Below are 22,552 nucleotides of genomic sequence, written 5' to 3'. Positions count from 1 at the left end.
CATTAGATAGGGTTATGAGTTTTGGGGAGGAAAACCACAGAGTGCTACTTCTATCACATCCTATCAAAGGTACATGCTAACAACATGACTTACCACTGTTGTTGTTAACCTCGATCATCTGATTTAAGGAATTGACTTTTACCTCAATTAGTTTAAAGCCTAATCCAGAACCATCTATAGGAGAGCACTTATACACTGTCTTCATGATATCTGGATTGGGTTTGTTAGTAGAGGGAAGAACTCGAAGAGGTAACCATCAAAACAGATAAAAAATTTTTTCTCCCTGGGGGAAGAGTGGAAAGAGGATTGTTTTTCAAGCTTCAGCCCTGCCACTTACTAGATGTATGACTTTGGGCAAGTTACTTCCACATCTGTAAAATGGAATAATGGTACCAAATAGTTCTCTTAAGCATCTGATGAAAAAAATGTATGTGAATGTGTTTTGTACAATAATATTATACTTCTACATGCTAGAATCCCACATAAAAATGAAAACACTTTTGGAAAGATCATCTGAAACATCTTAAGCAGTTTAACGTCACTTTATAGTTTCAACTGCTGGCTAAGCAAAGCAAAGTCAATATGAAATTGATAGATGAGGATTTCCCATTTTTGCCTTGCTCCCTTTTGCCAAGGTCTGCTTGTCCTTTGAGACTGGAGGGGATTTCTTAGATCTTATGAAGCCAGAGCAAAGGGCTCAAGTTTGATGTGGACTAAATATTAATAATTTTGGTGTTTTTTTCCTGTATTTGTGAAAGAGAAATCATCACTCTTTCAGGGTGCAGTAATTCTTCCAGGCTACTCTAGGACTATTAGGCAAGAAACTTTATTTTTGAAATGGACAGGAAACATAGAATAATTATTCAAAGATAACAAGTCTTCTTACTTCAAAATCATACCACTCTGATTTGAATGAAAATACCAAAGTTCTTGCGTTTGGTTGGTTTATGTTTGTTCTTGAACCTGAGGTCTGAAAAATAAAGCAACTCCATCTTCTTAAACAAGATAGAGCCAAATAACTTTTAAAACTTCTATGTGAAAGATGTTAAAAAAAAAAACTTTTATGCGAGGACAAATATGCAGAAAACACAAAAGAGGTGAGGGCTTTTTCTGCATCACTGTAATTAATGCCCAACATATAGCAACAGTTAGCCTGGTATAATGCAAAGAGCAATGATGTTAGAGACCAATGACCCGAATTCAACCCTAATTCTGTCTCAAACAAGATATGGGACTTTGAGAAAGTTTCTGGTACATCTTTGTGTCTTCGATTCCTCATTGTAAAACTGTGTTGCTGAGAGGATAATATGAGACTAAGTACGCAAAAACAATTTGTAAGAGAGCTACTATATCTAACCCAGACCGTGCTTGCTGTCAGTAACAGCATAAGTTATCATTCATTGTGGGCAGCTTCTGGACTTTCTACTTGGAAGCCCAGTTCGAGGCAAAAGCAGCAGTGAGTTTAGAAACAGGGGCTCATACATTCTGAAGTTCTTTCCATTAGTGAAAGCGGTAACCTTGGAGACCAGGCTGGTACCACCTCTTTCAGTCATAAAACTTAGTTTCTCTTGCTTTCCCCCGTAATGTTTGGGGCACCACAATTTCATGGTCTTTTTCTTTCTGGTTATTGTTTTCTCTCCACATCGTTAGCACAAGCAAGAAAACCTACTGAAGCAAATACAAAATCTAGTTGCCCCTTCTGCCCGCAGCTCACCTAAGTTTTCCTTACATAGCGGTCGCAACCTCAGACGTCCTCAAAAACAAAAACTCTCACGAAGGCCATGGCATGGTAGGCACTCCCTAGACCGTGGGTCAAGGGGATTGAGCAGATAAAAGCCGAAGGGGCTCCAGTTCAGGTACACAAGTACTAACCCAGACCGCCAAAATCGTCACAACACTCTTCCAGAGATAACCCTCGCGAGATAAGACTGAGAAGAGCGAGAAAAGCCCACTTTCTCGCGAGAAGAGGGGGCGTTGGCGGAAACTAGGAAATGGCCCCCTTGGCGACCCAGACCCAGCCAATGGGCGGGGCCAGAGTTAAATCCACCCCCTTCCGGCTCTTTTCCCCGCCCCCTAACCCTGAAGTGTTGGACCTGGGGTTCGGGCAGCTGGGTTCTGGTTCCGCCCAGCTGGTGCGGGGTCTAGTTCAGCGCCTGTGGAACGCGCTGTGGCAGGATTTGAAGGGGGGGGCGGGGAGGGGCCTGCGGCTTGCGGCCCCGCCCCCTTCTCCGGCTCGCGGGCGGGCGAATCGGCCCGCCTCCGGCTTCAGCCGGCCCTGGGGCCGTGTTCCCCAGGCAACTCAGCCACCTCGGCCTGAGCGTCTGCCTGCAGGCGTCAGCGCCGAGGCACCGGGGTACAGCCTGGTTCGGCCCCATGGTGGGTTTCGGGGCGAACAGGCGGGCCGGCCGCCTGCCCTCCTTCGTGTTGGTGGTCCTGCTGGTGGTGATCGCGGTCCTCGCCTTCAACTACTGGAGAATCTCCTCCCGCCACGTCCTGCTTCAGGAGGAGGTGGCCGAGCTGCAGGGCCAGGTCCAGCGCACCGAGGTGGCTCGCGGGCGCCTGGAGAAGCGCAATTCGGACCTGCTGCTCTTGGTGGACTCGCACAAGAAACAGATTGACCAGAAAGAGGCCGATTACGGCCGGCTCAGCAGCCGGCTGCAGGCCAGGGAGGGCCTCGGGAAAAGATGCGAGGATGACAAGGTAAGGACGAGCCCTCTCCCCTCAACCCCCAGTTTTTTTCAGCTCCGCGGTGGGGGTGTTCGCCCAGCCGTGGCTGCCTTATGCCTTCCAGAATTGAAGCCTCGGAGGCTTCCCTTACCGCTAACAACCCTATTTCTGTCGGACTTTAACCGGTTTAATCACTGCCACATTTTCCAGTCCCTGCCAGATGAAACTGGCTGTAAGCTTTGGTTCTCAAGAGTGGCCTGTGTGTGGATGCCGCCTCTTCTCCAAGCTCAGCTGCTGAGCTGGCAGTAGTAATCATCTGGCCTATGTGGTCGGCCGCCTTACGTTTACAGATACACAAATCTGGAGGCTGCCGGATTTGGTGTGTTACCTTATTCTTTATTCCGTGCACACTGATTATTATTAATTTATTTATTTAAAGAATGGGGCCTCCTCTAACTCCTCTACTTATGATGGTCACCATATATTTTTTAAAGCAGTCTGAGTTTTCTTACATCTCTATAGGGCTATGTATTAAGCAAAGAGTTGGATATTACTGCCTTTTTTGTGATGAAAATGTGATGATAGATGTGCTCTGGAGCCATATATGAGCCACTTGTGACTTGGACATAGATAATCCAAAATTATGTACTCAGTTTGAATGGTTAGTGAAATTAGCCGAAAAGGTAGAACCTAGAAATAAGTTCTAAGCAACAGAATCTCATGTCATTGTCCTCATTGATCTTGAAAGGAAATAAAAATGAAATTTTGTATGCCTAACTATTAGGGTTGGTGTTGGAAGGCCATACTAAGTTTAAATTTTAAAAGTTTAAAGCTAGACTGTAATTAGACCTGCCGCTGAATAGTCTTTGTTCTCACCAGCATATTGGGAACTATGTTATTAACTTATGACCTATGCAACTTCTGTTGATTTACCACAGTAAATTTCTGGGTGGGATAAGTAGATGCCTTTCTTTCTGGACCCTCTTTTGGTAGTCTTCACACTTTTTTGTGTGTGTTCCTATTACAAGTTTTTATTTTGTATATTAAAATCATTTGTAGTAAGTCATTATAAATTAAAATCTCCTGAGCTCCCAACTTCCTTATTGTCACCAACCTCTACCTTGTTTCTTATTTCATGAAGATTGAAGCCCTCAGGTAAGTGCTTTTCTATGACCTACACCTTCACCATAACAGAGACAGCTTCTGAGAGGAGCAAGAGCTCAGCAAACTTACAAACATACTACATACTCAACTCTATAGACTGAAAAATTCTCTTGGGTGGAATAGGCAGAAATCCATGAAATTTTGTAGTATTAAAACAAGGTCTTCAGTCTTGGAGTGGTTAGGCATACTATTCAAATTCTCTCCAATCTGGAAAGAAAGATAAGTCTTTTTTAGTAATTTATACTCAGGATTCCATTTCTTCCATCTGCTGGACTGTAATTATCAGTTTCTTTCAGTAGGTTTTCACTTTTACCTTCAACCATATGTAGGTGTTCGCTGTTCTAAAATTTTTTTATTCTTCCATGTACTCCCTTCTCCCAATCAACCAATGTCTTTTTTTTTTTTTTTTGCGGTACGCGGGCCTCTCAGTGTTGTGGCCTTTCCCGTTGCAGAGCACAGGCTCCAGACGCGCAGGCTTAGCGGCCGTGGCTCACGGGCCCAGCCGCTCCGCGACATGTGGGATCCTCCTGGACTGAGCACGAACCTGTGTCCCCTGCATCGGCAGGCGGACTCTCAACCACTGCGCCACCAGGGAAGCCCCAAACAATGCCTTTTTAAATTTTCACTGCTAAACTCCGGTTATGGGTGGTCTATAAATGTTTCATCTATTTCTTTTTTCATCCCCATCCTAATTTTTTTTATTCTGTATGCCATCCTTCTTTCCTCCTCTTTTCTGAAGCTATTCTCTTGAAGGTTACAGGTGTCAGTCTTCCTGGTCAAATCCAAAAAAACATTTTTATTCTCATTCTATTTAATTTCTCAGTAATTGATTGTCTGTAGCTTTTTGGAAACTATCTCCTTTCTTGCTTCTGTATCATTGAACTCTCCGGCTTTGCTTCCTGCCGTCTTCACTGTATTCTTTGATGGATTTTTTTTCCCCTCTCCAACAGCGTAATAGTAATGGACTTTATTCTTGGGCCTTTGCTTTCCCCTTACAGCAGTATTTCTCAAGGTGGTGTTAAAACAGAATGCTGTCCTAGAAATTGTTTGTAGATGGTCAGGAGAAAAGCCTTCTTTTTGGAGGGAAATGTTAAATAATATAAGCAGTGTATCCTCCTCTTGGAATTCATAATGCCTGCTAGCATATAAAGGCTCTGAGAAATGTATTAGTAAAGAAGCCTATTTAATTTTGTTTAACTTAGTCTCTATCAGTTAATTTGATCACCGACTACTGTTTTCATGGCCTACTTGTTACCATGGTACAGAAGAATGTAGCAAAGCACACTAGTTTGGGAAATGTTGCCCCAGGTATCTTAACTATTGTTTGGCTAATATTCTATGCAGCTGGCTCACAAATCTGTACCTCTTCTTTGCATGTCAATTTTATATTTTGAACTAGCTATAGCATCTTCGTTGGAGAGCTTGTGAGTGTATGTTCCTGGGGTTAATGAGGAGGCTTTGAGTTGCTAATAGAAAGGGTTGTCTTGGTCTAGATGAACTATAGATGAAATTTGTCTTTCAGAGGTGTTTCCTTTATTCCTGCTACTCCTTCAGTAGCTGAGAGGAGGGATTTATTTTCTATAAATGATCTAAAATCCCTTTGGGTGGTGATAGTGTTGAAGTAAATTTGACAATTAAAAGTGTCTTCCATTTTGAAATAGACTTGTTTTAATGTTTAATCATTAATGTAGTCTCTTTAAAGTAAAGGCTCGCTCTGCCTTTCAGGGTTTTTACCTATAGTACACACTGGTGCTGGCCCCCTCAATAATCATTTATACCCCCTTTGTTTGGTATATATCCTTCTCTGTGACTCAGGGCTAAGTCCTGATTGGTTTAAACTGATTTTGGTAATTTCATTATTCCCAGTGATTAGTTTAGGAAGGGGCTGGCTAGTGAGTCATGAAGGGAAGTTTCCTTGCTCCTTAAAAGAGTCATACTTGCACCTCTGTGGTTATCTTACCCCAAATCAAAAATCTCCAGTCTAATCATAAGAAAGCATCAGACAAACTCATATTCAGGGACATTCTACAGAGTACCTGAGCAGTACTCTTCAAAATGAAGAGATGGTTTCTTCTGCCAGATACTGTTGCTTCTGCACATGATACCTGAAATTGAGGCAACCGGAGTGCCAGGAGAGTTAGCTAAGGAATGGCTGAGGCACTGAAGATGGCAGAGTGGAGTGTTACAATAGAGTATTGGCACTCGTTTTGTGAGATAAAAAAATTTCCATATTGTTTAAGCCAGTCAAGTTGAGAGTTCCTTAGCTGCAGCCTAAGTAAGGTATCCTGACTTAATATTCCATTGTCACCATAGTTTCTGAGATGTAGGTTAAATCTTATGTGTCCCCAGGGCAATGTGGGCAGTGACCTCAAATCTGCACGTGATTTTGGGGTTCCTCAAGGGTCTTTATCTTAAGTATCAACAGTGGTGTTTGGACGCCTGACTAGGTACTTGCTTCACAGTTTTTTGGAGACCAGGATCTTATGGTGGCATCACCTCCCTATATACCCTTCCCCCCTCCACTCCATAGATGTTCCACACCAAAACTCGCTTTGCCCTGATGAGCTAGTTGCCTTAGGTATGATGTGTTTTGAGGGGGTGTTGGCAAGGCAGTCCTTGCTCTGGCTACCATTTTTTTTTTTAACTGTTATTTTAGAACATTTTAGATCTATGGAATTATGGCAAAGATAGTACAAACAGTTTCCTCATACCCCACACCTAATTTCCCCTGTTATTAATATCAGGTGCATTTGTCAATTAATATGGTGCATTTGTCATAATTAATGAATCGCTATTGATACATTATTAATAACAAGTCCATACTTTATTTTGATTTTCTCAGTTTTTCTCTAATGCCCTTTTTCTGTTCCAGGATCCCATCCAGGGTTCCACAGTACATTTAGTTGTCATGTCTCTTTATTCTTCTATTAGTTGTGACAGTTTTTTCAGACTTTGTTTTTTATGATATTGAAAGTTTTGAGGATCACTGGTCAGGTGTTTTGTAGAATGTCCCTCAGTTGGGATTTGTTTGATGCTTTTCTCAGGATTAGACTCAGGTAATGGTTTGGGGGAGGAAGACCACAGAGATAAAGTGACATACTCATCGTATCAAGGGAACATCTCTCAAAATGACTTATCACTAGATGTTAATCTTGATCACCTGGCTTGAGGTAGTGTTTGTCAGGTTTCTCCACTGTAAAGTTACTCTCTTTTTCTGCTTTTCCATACTGTACTCTTTGGAAGGAAGTTACTATGTGCACTTAATGAATTGGGAGTTATGTTCTATCTCCTTAAGGGCAGAGTATCTATATAAATTACTTGGAATTCTTCTGCATATAAATTACTTGGACCTTTATCTCTTCTCCCTTATTTATTTATTCAGTCATTTATTTATATCAATATGGATTCATGGATATTTATTTTATACTTTAGGTTATAATCCAGTGCTACTTTATTTTGTTGCTCAAATCGTTCCAACTTTGGCCATTGGGAGCTCTTTCATTTGCCTCCTGTATCCCTCTGACATAATACCCCATCATTGTGACAAACCCCTACTTTCTGGCACTACAAGATGCTTCTGGCTTATCTTATATACTTCCTGCCCCAGTCCTAGACTCCTTCTCCACGGAGCCCTAGTTCCTTTTATTGGAAAATGGTATTAGAGACCAAAGTCTAGGTGCTAGGTGTACTCGTTGCAACTGTCAGGCTATCTTTGGGAATCTAGGAATCCCTGCTCCATAGGAATCGGAAAGGTGACATTGGACATCTTCTAATTTATTTTTCTATCCTGCCATTTTCAGTCTGTTTTCTGGGCTGTTAGAACACAGAAATTCTTTAAGGGAGCTTGAAATTGTCCATGGAAGTGAGAAACAAGCTCCACTTCTTTGGGGTTCCCCCCGCATTTACCTTATTTTTTTGCCTTCCTCCCTAAGGAGTTTCAGCCTAGAGGGGTGTATTAGTTGGTTACGGCTGCCGCACAAAATACTACAGACTGGTTGGCTAAAAACAACAGAAATTTATGTTCTGATGTAACATAAATTCTGATGGAGTCTAGAAGTCCAAGGTTGAAGTGCCAGTAGGTTGGTTTCCTCTGGAGCCTCTCTCCTTGGCTTGCAGATGGCCACCTTCTTGCTGCTTTTTCATCTCATGGTTGTCCTTCTGTGCTCCTGCATCCCTGGGGGTCTCTTCCTCTTCTTATAAGGACACCAGTCGTATTGGATTACAGTCCCACCCTAATGGCCTCATTTTAACTTAATTACCTCTTTAAAGACCTTATTTCCAAATAGGTTTCATTCTGAGGTACTGGGCATTGAGACTTCAGTGTATGGGTTTTGGAGGAATACAGTTCAGCCCATAACAAGGGGGAATCAGTGACACACACACACTGCTTTTTCTTTCTTCTTTCTGTGAGAAAGACCCTTTCTTCTATTTCCTAGGTGTTGGTTATTTCTCTTATCCTAAATTGAATTCTTCCTGCCTGTATCTTGTACCAAAGTTATGTGATCCAGGTGGGCCAAGTCAAGCTCTTGATAAATAAAAGAAGCTGTTAGAATGTAGAAAAAGACCTTCCCAAAACTGTTGTTTTATTACAGATGAAAAAAAAAGTCAGTTTTTAGGTTTGAAGCTGAACAGTAAATGACCTCTTTTTCCCTTTAACAACCATAATCCTCCTTGATGGCAGTAATATATTGTACCTTTGCTTGAATAGGGGAAAGGTCATGTGCCAGAAAGGAGGGTGGGTAGCATATTACTTTTTTTTTTTCCAAAAAAATCCTCATTGCGTTTGTGTGTGTACACAACACTCATACACATACCAAATAAGTATATGTAAAAACCCTAGCACAGAGTAGATGTTCGTTACCATGGTCTCAAATCCTGGCCTGCCATTTGCTATGTGTAGAACCCCGGGCAAATCACTTAACTTCTCTGTGCCTTGGATCCGCATCTGTAAAATAAGGACAGTAATAGTTAGCTCTCTCACTCTTGTGAAGTTTAAGTGAATAAATTCTTTTAAATGTTTAGAACAATGCCTACCACATAGTAAAAAAAAAAAAAAAAGAAATGTTTAATAAGTGTTATGTTAGCTATTACTATTCCACAACCTCTTCCTTATTTCTGTCCTAACTTCTTTCCAGGATGGGATTCTGTCCGGGTTCCTGCTTAACATCCGTCCCAGCTCTAGCCAACCTGCCTCACCCTTTGCTCCTGGTTGTCTGACTCCACCCCTGCCACCTTTCCTGGTCCACTTCTAATTAGGCTTAGTTAACTCCTCTAATACTTGTCTCAGCTGACTCCCTGAAGCCTGCCTATCCCTCTGTAATTTGAAGATCAGCCTTGTACAGTTCTTTAATATGCTGCACATGAAAATTCCTGCCTTTGCCTCTGCCTCCCCCATCATAATCTGGCCAAATTCTAGCTGTTGTTTAATTGCCACCTCAAATTATTCATAAGCCATACAAAACTCATACCTCCTCTCCAAACTATATATCCCTTTCCTACCTTCTTGGTCTTTATAAAGCTTATGCAACTATTATTAAGGTGGAGGTTAGAAATTTTGGTGTCATCTTTGATTCCTTCAGCATCTCATATTCAGTGAAGGTGCAGAGGAGTTACTTGATCAAATTGAGTTTATAAAAGCATCACTCTGGTTGCAGAATAGAGAATTGATTGGAAAGGAAGCAGGAGCTTCCTAACTAGCCTCCTTGCCCTGGACTCTATTTCTTTCAGTTAGTTCTCCCCCTTAAGCAAACCTGATCTTCCTCAAACCTTACTTTCAGAGTAGTTGTATGACTCACTGTGTCAAATCAGAATTCTGCTGTCTAACCTTTAAGGTCTTCCATGGAGTGCCTCCATCTACCTTTGTCTCCCACTGTCTCCTGACCCAAACTGTGTTCCTGACATGTTGCTTTGCTTACCTTTGTCTCCCCACCTGCCTTTCTGTGTCATGTTAATTTGTTTCTGTACCTTTGTTCCTGTTAATGACTCTTATCTCTTGCCTCTTTTCTGTTTCTCTGTTATACTAATCTTTTGGTACTTCGACCATGAAGCCCTCTGGGACTTCTGACCTGGAGTATGCTTTTTTTTTTCTTTGTACACAAGTAACATTTATTGTTTGAGCCACACTAATTTATTTTGTTTTTCATTTTTCACTAATAGTTTCTTAGGTGTTGACTTTGTCTTCTCAACAAAATCTTAAGTTGCTTGAGGAAGGACCATATTTTAAAAATTTTCCAATAATCTCTTGATAGTCCTTAGTGCTGATACAAAGTGTTATGGGTTACTGGATTAGAGTGGACCCTAATCCAATTTCTTGTGTCCTTATAAGAAGAGGAAATTTGGATACATAAAGAAATACAGGGAAAAGAAATACAGGGAAGAAGGCCATGTGGAGATGGAGGCCTTGATTGGAGTGATGCATTTATAAGGTAAGGAATGCCAAGGATTGTCAGCAACTACTAGAAGCTAAGAAAGAGGCAAGGAAGGATCCTCCTTTAGGGCCTTCAAATAGAAAGCATGGCCCTACAGACAACTTAATTTTGGACTTTTAGCCTCCAGAATTGTGAGAGAAAATTTTTGGTTGTTTTAGTCACTGGGGTTGTGGTACTTTGTTATAATGGCTCTAGAACAGCGGTCCCCAACCTTTTTGGCACTAGGGACTGCATTCGTGGAAGACAGTTTTTCCACAGACGGGAGGGGGGCGGGGTATGGTTCAGGCGGTAATGTGAGCGATGCGGAGCAGGAGATGAAGCTTTGCTTGCTCGCCCGCTGCTCACCTGCTGTGTGGCCTGGTTCCTAACAGGCCGTGGACCAGTAATGGTCTGTGCCCCGGGGGTTGGGGACCCCTGCTGTAGAAAACTAATATAAGATTCAATAAAAACTCTGGCAGACTTCTAAAAGTTATTTTATTTTTTTGTAGAAACTGACAAGCTGTTTCTAAAATGTATATGGAAGTGCAAATAACCTAGAATAGCCAAAACAATTTTAAAAAGAACAAAGTAGGAGGACTTGTACTCCCTGATTTCACAACTTATTATAAAGATATAGTAATCAAGACAGTGTGGAATTATTGAAAAAAAATAGGCATATAAATCACTGGAACAGAATAGAGTGCAGAAATAGACACACAGATATATGGTCAATTGATTTTTGGCAAAAGTGCCAAGACAATTTAATGGGGAAACATTTCAACGAAAGATGTTAAAGCAACTGGATATCTTTACGGTGGTGGGGTGGGTGGTGGTGTTGTATACTGTTGGGCCGCTTCACAACATATACAAAATTAACTTGAAATGAATCATGGACCTAAATGTAAAAGGTGAAACTATAAATCTTCTAGAAGACAACACAGGAGAATATTTGTGACTTTGGATAGGCATGGATTTTGAGGGCGCAAAAAGCATGAACCATACAGAAAAAAACAGATAAATGTGACTATCAAAATTAAAAACTTTCCTCCTCAAAAGGCACTATTTAAAAAAAGAAAGAAAGAAAAAGCAAGTCATGGGTTGGAAGAAATATTCACGATACATTTATCTGATAGAAGAATTGTATCAAGGCAGTCTCCTGTACCAGGACCCAGCCCACCCATCAACAGGGCAGCACCAGCCCTAATACCCCCTTGGCCCCAGCCCTGCCCACCAGCAGGCCAACACCAGCTCCTAGACCACCAAGGCCCTACAACCAGAGACCCGGGAACTCCGCTCAGCCCACTAGCAAGTCAGCACTAGCCCCCGGCACCCCCTGGGCCACAAACCCAGCCACCAGCAGGCTGATACCATCTTGGACCCCTTAGCCAGCTACCCCAGGATCCAGCCCCACTCACCAGTGGGCCAGCACCAGCTTTGGGACACCCCGGACCCTGCAGCCAGCTGTGTCAGGAACTGGCCCCACCCACCAGCAGGCCAACACTAGTCCTAGGACCCCAGGGCCCTCAGCTAGTAGCCTGTGACCCAGCCTCACCAACCAGTGGCCAGCAGCCTCCACACAAGGCACAGCCTGGTAGCCAGCAGGGCTGGGGGCCAGCTACACCTACCAGACAGCCTGCAGTAGACAGACCACCACAACAGAAGGGTCCGTGTAGCCCACATAGGGGGCACCCCTAGAGCATATAGCTCTGGTGACCAGAGGGGAGTGTACTGCTGGGACGCATAGGACATCTACAAAAGTCCACTTTTCCGAGGTTGGGAAATGAAACCAACTTAACAGATACTTAGAAATAAAAATAGTAAATTAGACAAAATGAGGCAACAGAGGAATATCTTCCAAATGAAGGAACAAGATAAAACCCCAAAAGAGTTAAGTGAAGTGGAGATAGGCAATCTACCCAACAGAGAATTCAAGGTAATGATTGTTAAGATGTTTAAGGAACTTGGGAGAAGATTGGATGAGCAGATGTTTGAAGTTTTTAGCAAGACTTAGAAAATATAAAGAACCAAACAAAGATGAAGAATACAATAACTGAAATGAAAAATACACTGGAAGGAATCAACAGTAGATTAGATGATACAGAGGTATGGATCAGTGAGCTGGAAGACAGAATAGTGGAAATTACTGAAGCTGAACAGAAAAAAGAAAAAAAAAGAAATGAGGGCAGTTTAAGAGACCTCTGAGACAACATCAAGCATACTAACATTCACGTTGTGTGGGTCCCAGAAGGAGAAGAGAGAGAGAAAGGGACAGAAAACATAATTGAAGACATTATAGCTGAAAACTTCCCTAACCTGGGAAAGGAAACAGACATCCAGGTCCAGTAAGCACAGAGAGTCCCAAACAGGATCAACCCAATGAGGACTACACCAAGACACATTGTAATTAAAGTGGCAAAAATTAAAGATAAAGAATGTTAAAAGCAGCAAGGGGCACACCAGTCAGAATGGCCATCATCAACAAATCTACAAACAATAAATGCTGGAGAGGGTGTGGAGAAAAGGGAACCCTCTTGCACTGTTGGTGGGAATGTAAACTGATACAGCCACTATGGAGATCGGTATGGAGGTTCCTTAAAAAACTAAAAATAGGGCTTCCCTGGTGGTGCAGTGGTTGAGAGTCCGCCTGCCAATGCAGGGGACACAGGTTCACGCCCCAGTCCGGGAAGATCCAACATGCCGCAGAGCGGCTGGGCCCGTGAGCCATGGCCGCTGAGCCTGCGCATCTGGAGCCTGTGCTCCACAATGGAGAGGCCACAACAGTGAGAGGCCCGTGTACCGCAAAAAACAAACAAACAAACAAACAAAACTAAAAATAAAATTACCATGTGACCCAGCAATCCCACTACTGGGCATATACCCAGAGAAAACCATAATTCAAAAAGACACATGCACCCCAATATTCATTGTAGCACTATTTACAATAGCCGGGTCCTGGAAGCAACCTAAATGCCCATCAACAAACGAATGGATAAAGAAGATGTGGTACATATATACAGTGGAATATTACTCAGCCATAAAAAGGAACAAAATTGGGTCATTTGTAGAGATGTGGATGCATCTAGAGACTGTCATACAGAGAGAAGTCAGAAAGAGAAAAACAAATATCGTATATTAACATATATATGTGGAAACTAGAAAATGGTACAGCTGAACTGGTTTGCAGGGCAGAAATTGAGACACAGATGTAGAGAAAAAATGTATGGACACCAAGGGGGGAAAGCGGCGGGGGTGTGGGGGTGTTGAATTGGGAGATTGGGATTGACATGTATACACTGATGTGTATAAAATGGGTGACTAATAAGAACCTGCTGTATAAAAAAATAAATTTTTAAAAATAATAATGCTTATGCAGTGAAACCTCAATTAAAAACTCTGAACAGTGAAGTTCAGGGAGGTTCCTCATTGATGAATATATTGATGTACTGGAGGGCACCCTGACTCCACAGGGATGGATGCTCTTGCACCCTCTTCTCCCCCATGCTGTTGCCCTACATACCTCTTCATCTGGCTGTTCATTTGGATCCTCTATAATAAAAGGGCAATCACAAGTTTACTGCTTTTCTTGAGTTCTGTGAGGTATTGTAAAATATTTCCGAACCTGAGGAGATCATGCAAATCCCCCAATTTGTAGACAGCCAGGCAGAAATGTGGGTTTCTTGGAGATACCTGAAAATTGTGGCCGGAGTCTGATATGGGAAGGGGTAATCCTGTGGGACTGTGTTAACTCTGGGTAGTTGGGTTGTTAGTGTCAGAACTGAATCAACCCAGTCAGCGTCAGAGAATTGGTGTTGAAATGTAATCATACATTCCAGCCTTTCCCACCCACCCATGTCACCAAGGATACAGTACACCTCACAACTGGCCTGAGTTCAGTTCTGTCCAACAAAGCTTTCCTGAACACCCAGACATACCAGGAGCTGGGAGGCATGCTGAAAATAAAAAGATTAATCAGCCACAGTTCCTGCCCTTAAGTAGCTCATGGCCTAGCGTGAGAGAAGACAACATGTAATTTCAATATAAGTAAAGTCATAGGGTATGGGTAGAAGAGTGCAATGTATGGGGCTATAGAGATACATCTGTAAAAAGCACAGCTATCAATTTAAAAATGGGCCAAGGAGCTTAACAGACATCTTATTAAAAAAGATACACAGATGACAAATAAGCATATGAAAAGATGCTCCATATCACATGTCATCAGGAAACGCAAATTAAAACAACAATGAGATACCACTACATACCTATTAGAATGGCCAAAATCTGGAACACTGATAACACCAAATGCTGTTGAGGACATGGAGCAACAGGAACTCTCATTCATTACTGCTGGAAATCCAAAATGGTACAGATACTTTGGAAGACAGTTTGGGGGTTTCTTACATTTGTACCATCGTACCATCCCAGCAATCGTGTTCCTTGCTATTTACCAAGAGGAGTTGAAAACTTATGCCCAGACAAAAACCTGCACACATACATTTATATCATTTCACTCATAATTGCCACAACTTCGAAGCAAACAAGATGTCCTTAAGTAGGTAAATGGATAAATAAACCACGGTACATTTAGACAATGGAAGAATATTAATCAATTAAAAAGAAATGAAACTTAAATGCACATTACTAAGTGAAAGAAGCCAATCTTAAAGGATGCATACTATATGATTCCAACCATATGATATCCTAAAAAAGGCAAGACTACAGAGAGAATAAAAAGATCAGTGGTTCAATATTCATTGCAGCAGTATTTACAATATTCAGGGCATGGAAGCAACCTAAGTGTCCATCGACAGATGAATGGATAAAGAAGATGTGGCACATATATACAATGGAATATTGCTCAGCCATAAAAAAACAAAATTGAGTTATTTGTAGTGAGGTGGATGGACCTAGAGTCTGTCATACAGAGTGAAATAAGTCAGAAAGAGAAAAACAAATACTGTATGCTAACGCACATATATGGAATCTAAAAAAAAAATGGTTCTGATGAACCTAGGGGCAGGGCAGGAATGAAGACGGAGACGTAGAGAATGGACTTGAGGACATGGGGTGGGGGGAAGGATGAGATGGGATGAAGTGAGAGAGTAGCAGTGACATATATACACTACCAAATGTAAAATAGATAGCTAGTGGGAAACAGCTGCATAGCACAGGGAGATCAGCTCTGTGCTTTGTGACTACCTAAAGGGGTAGGATAGGGAGGGTGGGAGGGAGATGCAAGAGGGAGGAGATATGGGGATATATGTATATGTATAGCTGATTCACTTTGTTGTAAAGCAGAAACTAACACACCATTGTAAAGCAATTATACTCCAATAAAGGTGTTAAAAAAAAAAGAATAGAAAAACAAAAGAGGGAGGGAATATGGGGATATATGTATATGTATAGCTGATTCACTTTGTTGTAAAGCAGAAACTAACACACCATTGTAAAGCAATTACACTTCAATAAAGATGCTAAAAAAACCCAAAAAAGGTCATGAAGAACCTAGGGGCAGGACAGGAATAAAGATGCAGACCTACTAGAGGATGGACTTGAGGACACGGGGAGGGGGAAGGGTAAACTGGGACAAAGTGAGAGAGAGGCATGGACATAGATACACTACCAAATGTAAAATAGATAGCCAGTGGGAAGCAGCCACATAGCACAGGGAGATCAGCTCGGTGCTTTGTGACCACCTAGAGGGGTGGGAGGGATGGAGATGCAAGAAGGAAGAGATATGGGGATATATGTATATGTATAGCTGATTCACTTTGTTATAAAGCAGAAACTCACACCACTGTAAAGCAATGATATTCCAGTAAAGATGTTAAAAAATAAAATAAAAGCAGCAAGGGAAATGCAACAAGTAATATCCAAGGGAACTCCCATAGAGCTGACTTTTCAGCAGAAACTCTGCAGGCCAGAAGGCAGTGGCACGATATATTTAAAGTGATGAAAGGGAAAGACGTACAACCAAGAATACTTTCTCTGGCAAGGCTTTCATTCAGATTTGATGAAGAGATCAGAAGTTTTACAGACAAGAAGAAACCTTGAGTTCAGTACCACCAAACTAGCTTTACAGAAAAGTGTTAAAGGGACTTCTCTAAGTGAAAAATAAAAGACCACCACTAGAAACCTGAAAATTACAAAAGGAAAAGTCTCTTTATAAAGGCAAATATACCATAATGGTAGTAAATCAGTCATGTATGAAGCTAGTAGGAAGGTTAGAAGACAAAAGTAGTAAAATCGTATATATCTGTAATAAGCAGTTTAAGGGATACACAAAAGAAGAAGATGTAAAACATGGTGTCAAAACCAGTGAATGTGGGGGCAGGGAGTAAAAATGCAGGGTTGTTAAAATGCGTTTGAACTTAAGAGATCAGCAACTTAATCATATCTGTGCATAGATATAGATTGTTATGTACAGTGTGGAAAATATAGTAAATAGCTATGTTATCTTTGCATGGTGACATATTGTAAGTAGACTTACTGTGGTGATCATTTTGAAATGTATAGAAATGCCACATCACTATGTTGTGCAACAGGAGCTAACACAGTGTTGTAGGTCATTTATACTTCAAAAACAAGCAAACAAACTCATAGTAAAAGAAATCAGATTTGTGGTTACCAGAGGGAGGGGGTGGAGGGAGGGGAAATTGGATGAAGGTGGTCAAAAGATCAAAATAAACTTCCAGTTATAATATAAGTATGTACTAGGGATGTAATGTATAACATGATAAATATCAGTAACACTGCTCTATGTTATATATATGAACATTGTTAAGAGAGTAAATACTAAGTTCTCATCACAAAAAAATTTTTTTTCTATTTCTTTCATTTTATATCTATATGAGATGATGGACACTCACTAACTTATTGTGATAATCATTTCATGATGTATGTAAGTCAAATCTTGCTGTACACCTTAAACTTATACAGTGCTGTATGTCAATTATATCTCACTAAAACTGGAAGAAAAAATTTTACCAGAGTATATAAAAAGCCTTTACATGGGCTTCCCTGGTGGCGCAGTGGTTGAGAGTCCACCTGCCGATGCAGGGGACACGGGTTTGTGCCCCGGTCCGGGAAGATCCCGCATGCTGCGGAGCGGCTGGGCCCATGAGCCATGGCCGCTGAGCCTGCGTGTCCGAAAAAAGCCTTCACAACTCAATAATAAGACAACCCAATTTTTTAAAATGAGAAGAAATTTGAACAGACATTTCATCAAAGATTTATGAATAGCAAATAAGTACATGAAAAGATTCTCAATAAAATTAGTCATCAAGAAAATGCAAATTAAAGCTGCAATGAGACACCACTACATATCCATTAAAATGACTAATACAAAAAGACTGACAATACCAAGTGTTAGTGTGGACGTAGAGTAGCTACAACTCTCATATACTGCTGGTGGGAGTATAAAATGGTGCAACCACTTTAGCAAACTACTTAGCAGTTCCTTATAAAGTTAAGTATAACTTTAAAGTTAAGTATTTATGTTATAAATATGACCCATTTCACTCCTAGGTATTTGCCGAAGAGAAATGAAAACATATGACCACACGAAGACTTATACATTTATACCCGTAGTTGCTATATTCACAAAAACCAAAAGCTGGAAAAACCCAAGTGTTCATCAGCAGGTGAATGGATAAACAAATTGTGATAAATTCATATAGGAGAATATTACTCAACAATAAAAAGGAATGAATTATTGATACACTCAGCAACATAGATGAATCTCAAAACATTATGCTGAGTGAAAGAAGACCAATGTAAAAGAGTACATCCTTGTGATTCCATTTATATAATTGTCTAGAAAAAGCAAACTAATCCATAATAGTAGAAAATAGAACAGTTGTTGCTTGAAGCCAGAGGTGGAGGGAGGGAAGACGAAGGGGCAAGAGGAAACTTTGAGGGGGTGGTAAAAATGTGCTATATCTTGATTGTAGTGGTGGTTACACAGATGTATAAAGTTATCAAAAGTCATCAAATTGCATACATTAAATAGATGCAGTCTACTGTATGTAAATTATACAAGAACTAAGTTGTTAAAACATTAAAACATGCAGTAGAACTGTGGGAAAGCCAATCAATGGCTTCCTATTGCCTTTAACATAGCTCACAGATATTTTCACAGTATGACTTCAGCCTTGCAGTCCAGTATCAAATATCATTATTCTTTTAGCTCCCTCCACACCACATCCTGAATTTTCAGATCCTCAAACTTTTCATGCTTTTCGCTATTCTGTGCTTTGAAACACAGTGCCCTACACTCAGAACTCTCTTCTCATCTCTCCCAAGCTCCTTATTCCTTCAAACCTCTCACTAATTCTTTACCTCACTGAAGCCTAATCTTTTTTAGGACTCAACTAAAACTCTCTCAGAAATGTCTTCCCCAGCCCCTTAAGTGATGTTAGGACCTCCCCTCATATTCCCTGCTAGATTGTAAACTCCATAGGTATACTGTATCTGTCTCTTGTTCATTTGGTCACTGCTGTATCCACAGCATGTAGCATAGGAACTGACCCCAAATAGAGGCTCAAATATAAATAAAGAAATGAAATTGGGGTTAAAAATGGAAGCACAGGGTATATAAACATTGAGTGGGAGAGGGATCAGATGAGAGGAAATGGGTGTTATTGAAGCTAAAGAGAAAAGTTTCAGGAAGGAGGGACCAGAGAGATCGACAGTACAAAATGCTAAAGATAGTCAAGCTCTTAAGATAGTTAAGAGTGGAAAATGTTAGTGGATTAGGCCTTTGTTAATCATCAAATGAGAAGAATTTTTTTCCCTAGTTGATTTAAATTAGATATGTAGGTTTGAAATTGTAAAGAGAAAATAAATTATTTCATATTAAATAGAAAAGTCTTCCTAGAGATAAGTTTTGAAGTCATCCTTAGGGGAAGGACATAGTTTGGCAGAGAGGAAGAATGGGTCATGGAAGGCAACTGATCAAAATCTCTGAGGAAACACTGTTCAAAAGGAGCTACCTGGCCAGGAAAAAATAAAGCAAGAAAGTTAGATAAAGTTTTAAGAGTCAGAAAGAGAAAATTGAAGCACTGTGAGAAACTAAAATTACTCCATGCCTTGCCTGTGCCAAGATGGACAAAAACTTTAGTCAAAGGGAGCGTTAATTCTCTTCCAAGTAAGAAGCCAAAATGCGGAAACCTTAGGTCTTCATTCACAAAAAAACAGTTTTTGCCTTATGAAGTCACAGTTAAACAAGTACTCCCTGTTGCTTCAGAGGACATATACTACATTGCCACATTATAGAACATGAATTGTTTCTTTTCCTCTATGCAGTGGGTGGAAGGAATCTCCTTGAATGTTCTTTTAGGTTTTTTCTGCATAACTGAATCCTAGCCAACATTTTTCAAGAATCAGTTAGTTTTATGATCTCCATGAAACCTCCTAGGATTACTCTGACCCTTATCATGGGAACAAGAAAAGGCAGAGAAATATGGAAATAAGAAAGGAAGCCAAAAAAAGAAAAGTGGGGACATGTTTCTAAGAACTTTGTAGTACAGAGTACATTATGTGATCAATATATTTTTGTCAGTTAATATATTAGGGTTTTAAACACAAGACCAGGGAATTCCCTTGCAGTCCAGTGGTTAGGACAACATGCTTCCACTGAAAGGGGCACGGGTTCCATCCCTGGTTGGGGAACTAAGATCCTGCAAGCTGCGTGGCGTGGCCAAAAAAAAAAAAAAAAAAAGACCAAATTTCTTCAAGATTAACTCTACCAATGCACCCAGGAAATAAAGAAACTAACATTATTAACTGTCAAAATCTGTACTGGAGGGCTTCCCTGGTGGTGCAGTGGTTAAGAATCCGCCTGCCAATGCAGGGGACATGGGTTCGAGCCCTGGTCTGGGGAGATCCCACATGTTGTGGAGCAACTAAGCCCGTGCACCATAAGTACTGAAGCCCGCGTGCCTAGAGCCTGTGCTCTGCAACAAGAAAAGCCACCACGATGAGAAGCCCGCACACCGCAACGAAGAGTAGCCCCTGCTCTCCGCAACTAGAGAAAGCCCGCGCACAGCAACAAAGACCCAACACAACCAAAAATAAATAAATTTATAAAAAAAAAATCTGTACTGGACAGGCTTTTATGTATTTCCATTAATCCTTCTCATTTTATGGTGGAAGAAACAAGCAGGTGAGACAATGGCAGAATTCTAAACTCAAAGGTCTGTTTGATTTCAGAAGTCCTTTCCAATAAACTATATTGCCACACATTATATATCTATATCTATATTGTTTTAAAATATATAAAATTATATATTATTATATAAGAGTAGTTATCTTGCTGACAAATCAAATAACTTGAGTATTCACTATGTGTATTAATTGCCTAGGGCCGCTGTAACAACTACCACAAACTGGATAGCTTAAAATAATAGAAATTTATTATCTCACAGTTTTGGAGAGTAGAAGTCCAAAATTAAGGTGTTGGCAGGGCTATGCTGTCACTGGAGCCTCTAGGAGAAGATTCTTCTAGCTTCCGATAACTGCAAGCGTTCTTTGGCTTATGGCAGCATAACTTCAGTCTCTGTTTCCATCTTCCATGGCTGTCTTCCCAAAACGTCTGTGTGTCTTTGTCTCTACACATGGTGTTCTCTTCCCTAATTCTGTTTTCTTTTCTAATAAGGATACTGGTCATATTGGATTAAAGCCTACCCTAATCCAGTGACACTATTTCTAAGTAAGGTCACATTCACAGGTATTGGGGGGGGGGTTAGGACTCAAACATATCTTTTGGAGGATACAACTCAACCCTTAGTAAGTCTATAAATCAATTTGGAGTGAACTGAATCTTAACCATATTGAATCTTCCAATCCATGAACGTGGTATATCTATGTTTACGTCTTCTGTAAATTCTTGCAGCAACATTTTATAATTTTCAGTGTTCCAGACTCACATATTTTATTATGTTTATCCCCAAGTATTTCATGTATTTGATGCTATCAAAAATGGAATTGTGTCTTTTATTCCATTTTCCACTTCTTTGCAGGTGTATAGAAGTGCTATTAATTTCTATATATTGGTCATTTCCCTGCACTAGAACTTATTAGTTCTAGCACTAATGGAATCTAAGGAATTCTAAGGATTCTACAAAAAGCCATTAGAACTCATTAGTAGTAGCTTTTTTGGTAGATACTTTAAAATTATTTCTGGACAGGATCATGTCATCTGCAAATATAGACAGTTTTTTCCCCCTTTCCAGTTGGATGCTTTTTATTTTTCCTTGCCTTATTGTACTGGCTAGGACCTCCAGTACAATGTTAAATAGAAGTGGGATTGGATATCCTTGCCGAGAGAGCATTTAACAAAATTTAACACTCATTCATGATAAAAACTCTCAGCAAAATAGGAATAGAAGGAAGCTTCCTCATATTCATCCGGGATGTCTATCAAAACCCCACAGCTAACATTATATTTAATGGCAAAAGACTAAATGCTTTCTCCTAAGATCAGAAACATTGAAGGATTTTAAGTAGAGGAATTACTTGAGCAAATTGAGCTTAAAACACTACTCTGGCTGCAGAATAGAGAATTGATTAGAAGGGAGAAAAAGTAGATGTAGAGAAAATAAATATAAGATTTTTATTAAAGAATTTTTTTAGTAGTACAGATGAGAGATAATGGAGTCTTCAGGTAAGCACAGTATAATTCTTAACCTGGGCAATACCAGCCTCAGGAGGCATTTTTGTTAGTACTGATGACTGGGGAGTGTTAATGGCATTTAGGTGTGGAGCCAGGAATGCTAGATGTTCTGTATTGCAGAAGGGAGTCCTAACAATGAAGGACTGTTTCACACCAAATGCCAGTGGTACATTGATGGAGAAATACTGGGTCATTAAGGCACAGAAATGGAGAGAAATAGAATTAACAAAATTTTGTAATACATTTGATGTGTGATGGGGAGGCAAAGATGAATCCTGTGATTCTGGTGATACTGGTTGTGGTGCCATGACCTAAGGTAGGAACCTTAGATTAGAAGTTAGTTTGAGAACAGTGCAATTTTAGGTTAGTCGAGTTTGAGGAATCTATGAAATATCTAGTAGGCAGTTGAAAATACACTTCTGGAACTCAGTAGAGAGGACAAGCTAGGAAAAGATTTTCGTTGTTGAAGTCATAGGAATGGTCCAGGTTACAGAGTGAGATGATGAATATGTAACACAGAGCTTTGCAGCATATAAGGGTATAGTAGAGGAGGAGCAGGTTTAAATGACTGAGAAAGAGTAACCAGAGAGAGGAAGAAAAAGCTGGATACTGTGGTGGCATGTAGGTCAAGGGAAAGAGTTTT

The 22,552-nt window shown here is 40.6% G+C and overlaps 1 protein-coding gene across 1 annotated transcript in view; it reads left to right on the top strand.

The window, feature by feature from the left end:
• The first annotated feature begins 2,373 nt into the window (after nt 1-2,373).
• The window catches only part of GOLM2 (golgi membrane protein 2), a 102,224-nt gene continuing 82,045 nt past the window's right edge, over nt 2,374-22,552 (top strand). Inside the window, exon 1 of the mRNA XM_007467529.1 lies at nt 2,374-2,700. Coding sequence (XP_007467591.1) covers nt 2,374-2,700 — 327 coding nt within the window. The remainder of the gene's footprint in view (nt 2,701-22,552) is intronic.

Source organism: Lipotes vexillifer, unplaced genomic scaffold (assembly GCF_000442215.2).
Source record: "Lipotes vexillifer unplaced genomic scaffold, Lipotes_vexillifer_v1.1 scaffold722, whole genome shotgun sequence".
NCBI classification, from domain to species: Eukaryota; Metazoa; Chordata; class Mammalia; order Artiodactyla; family Lipotidae; genus Lipotes; species Lipotes vexillifer.
Note: the sequence above shows the minus strand (reverse complement) of the source record. Positions and strands in the feature narration are given on the sequence as shown.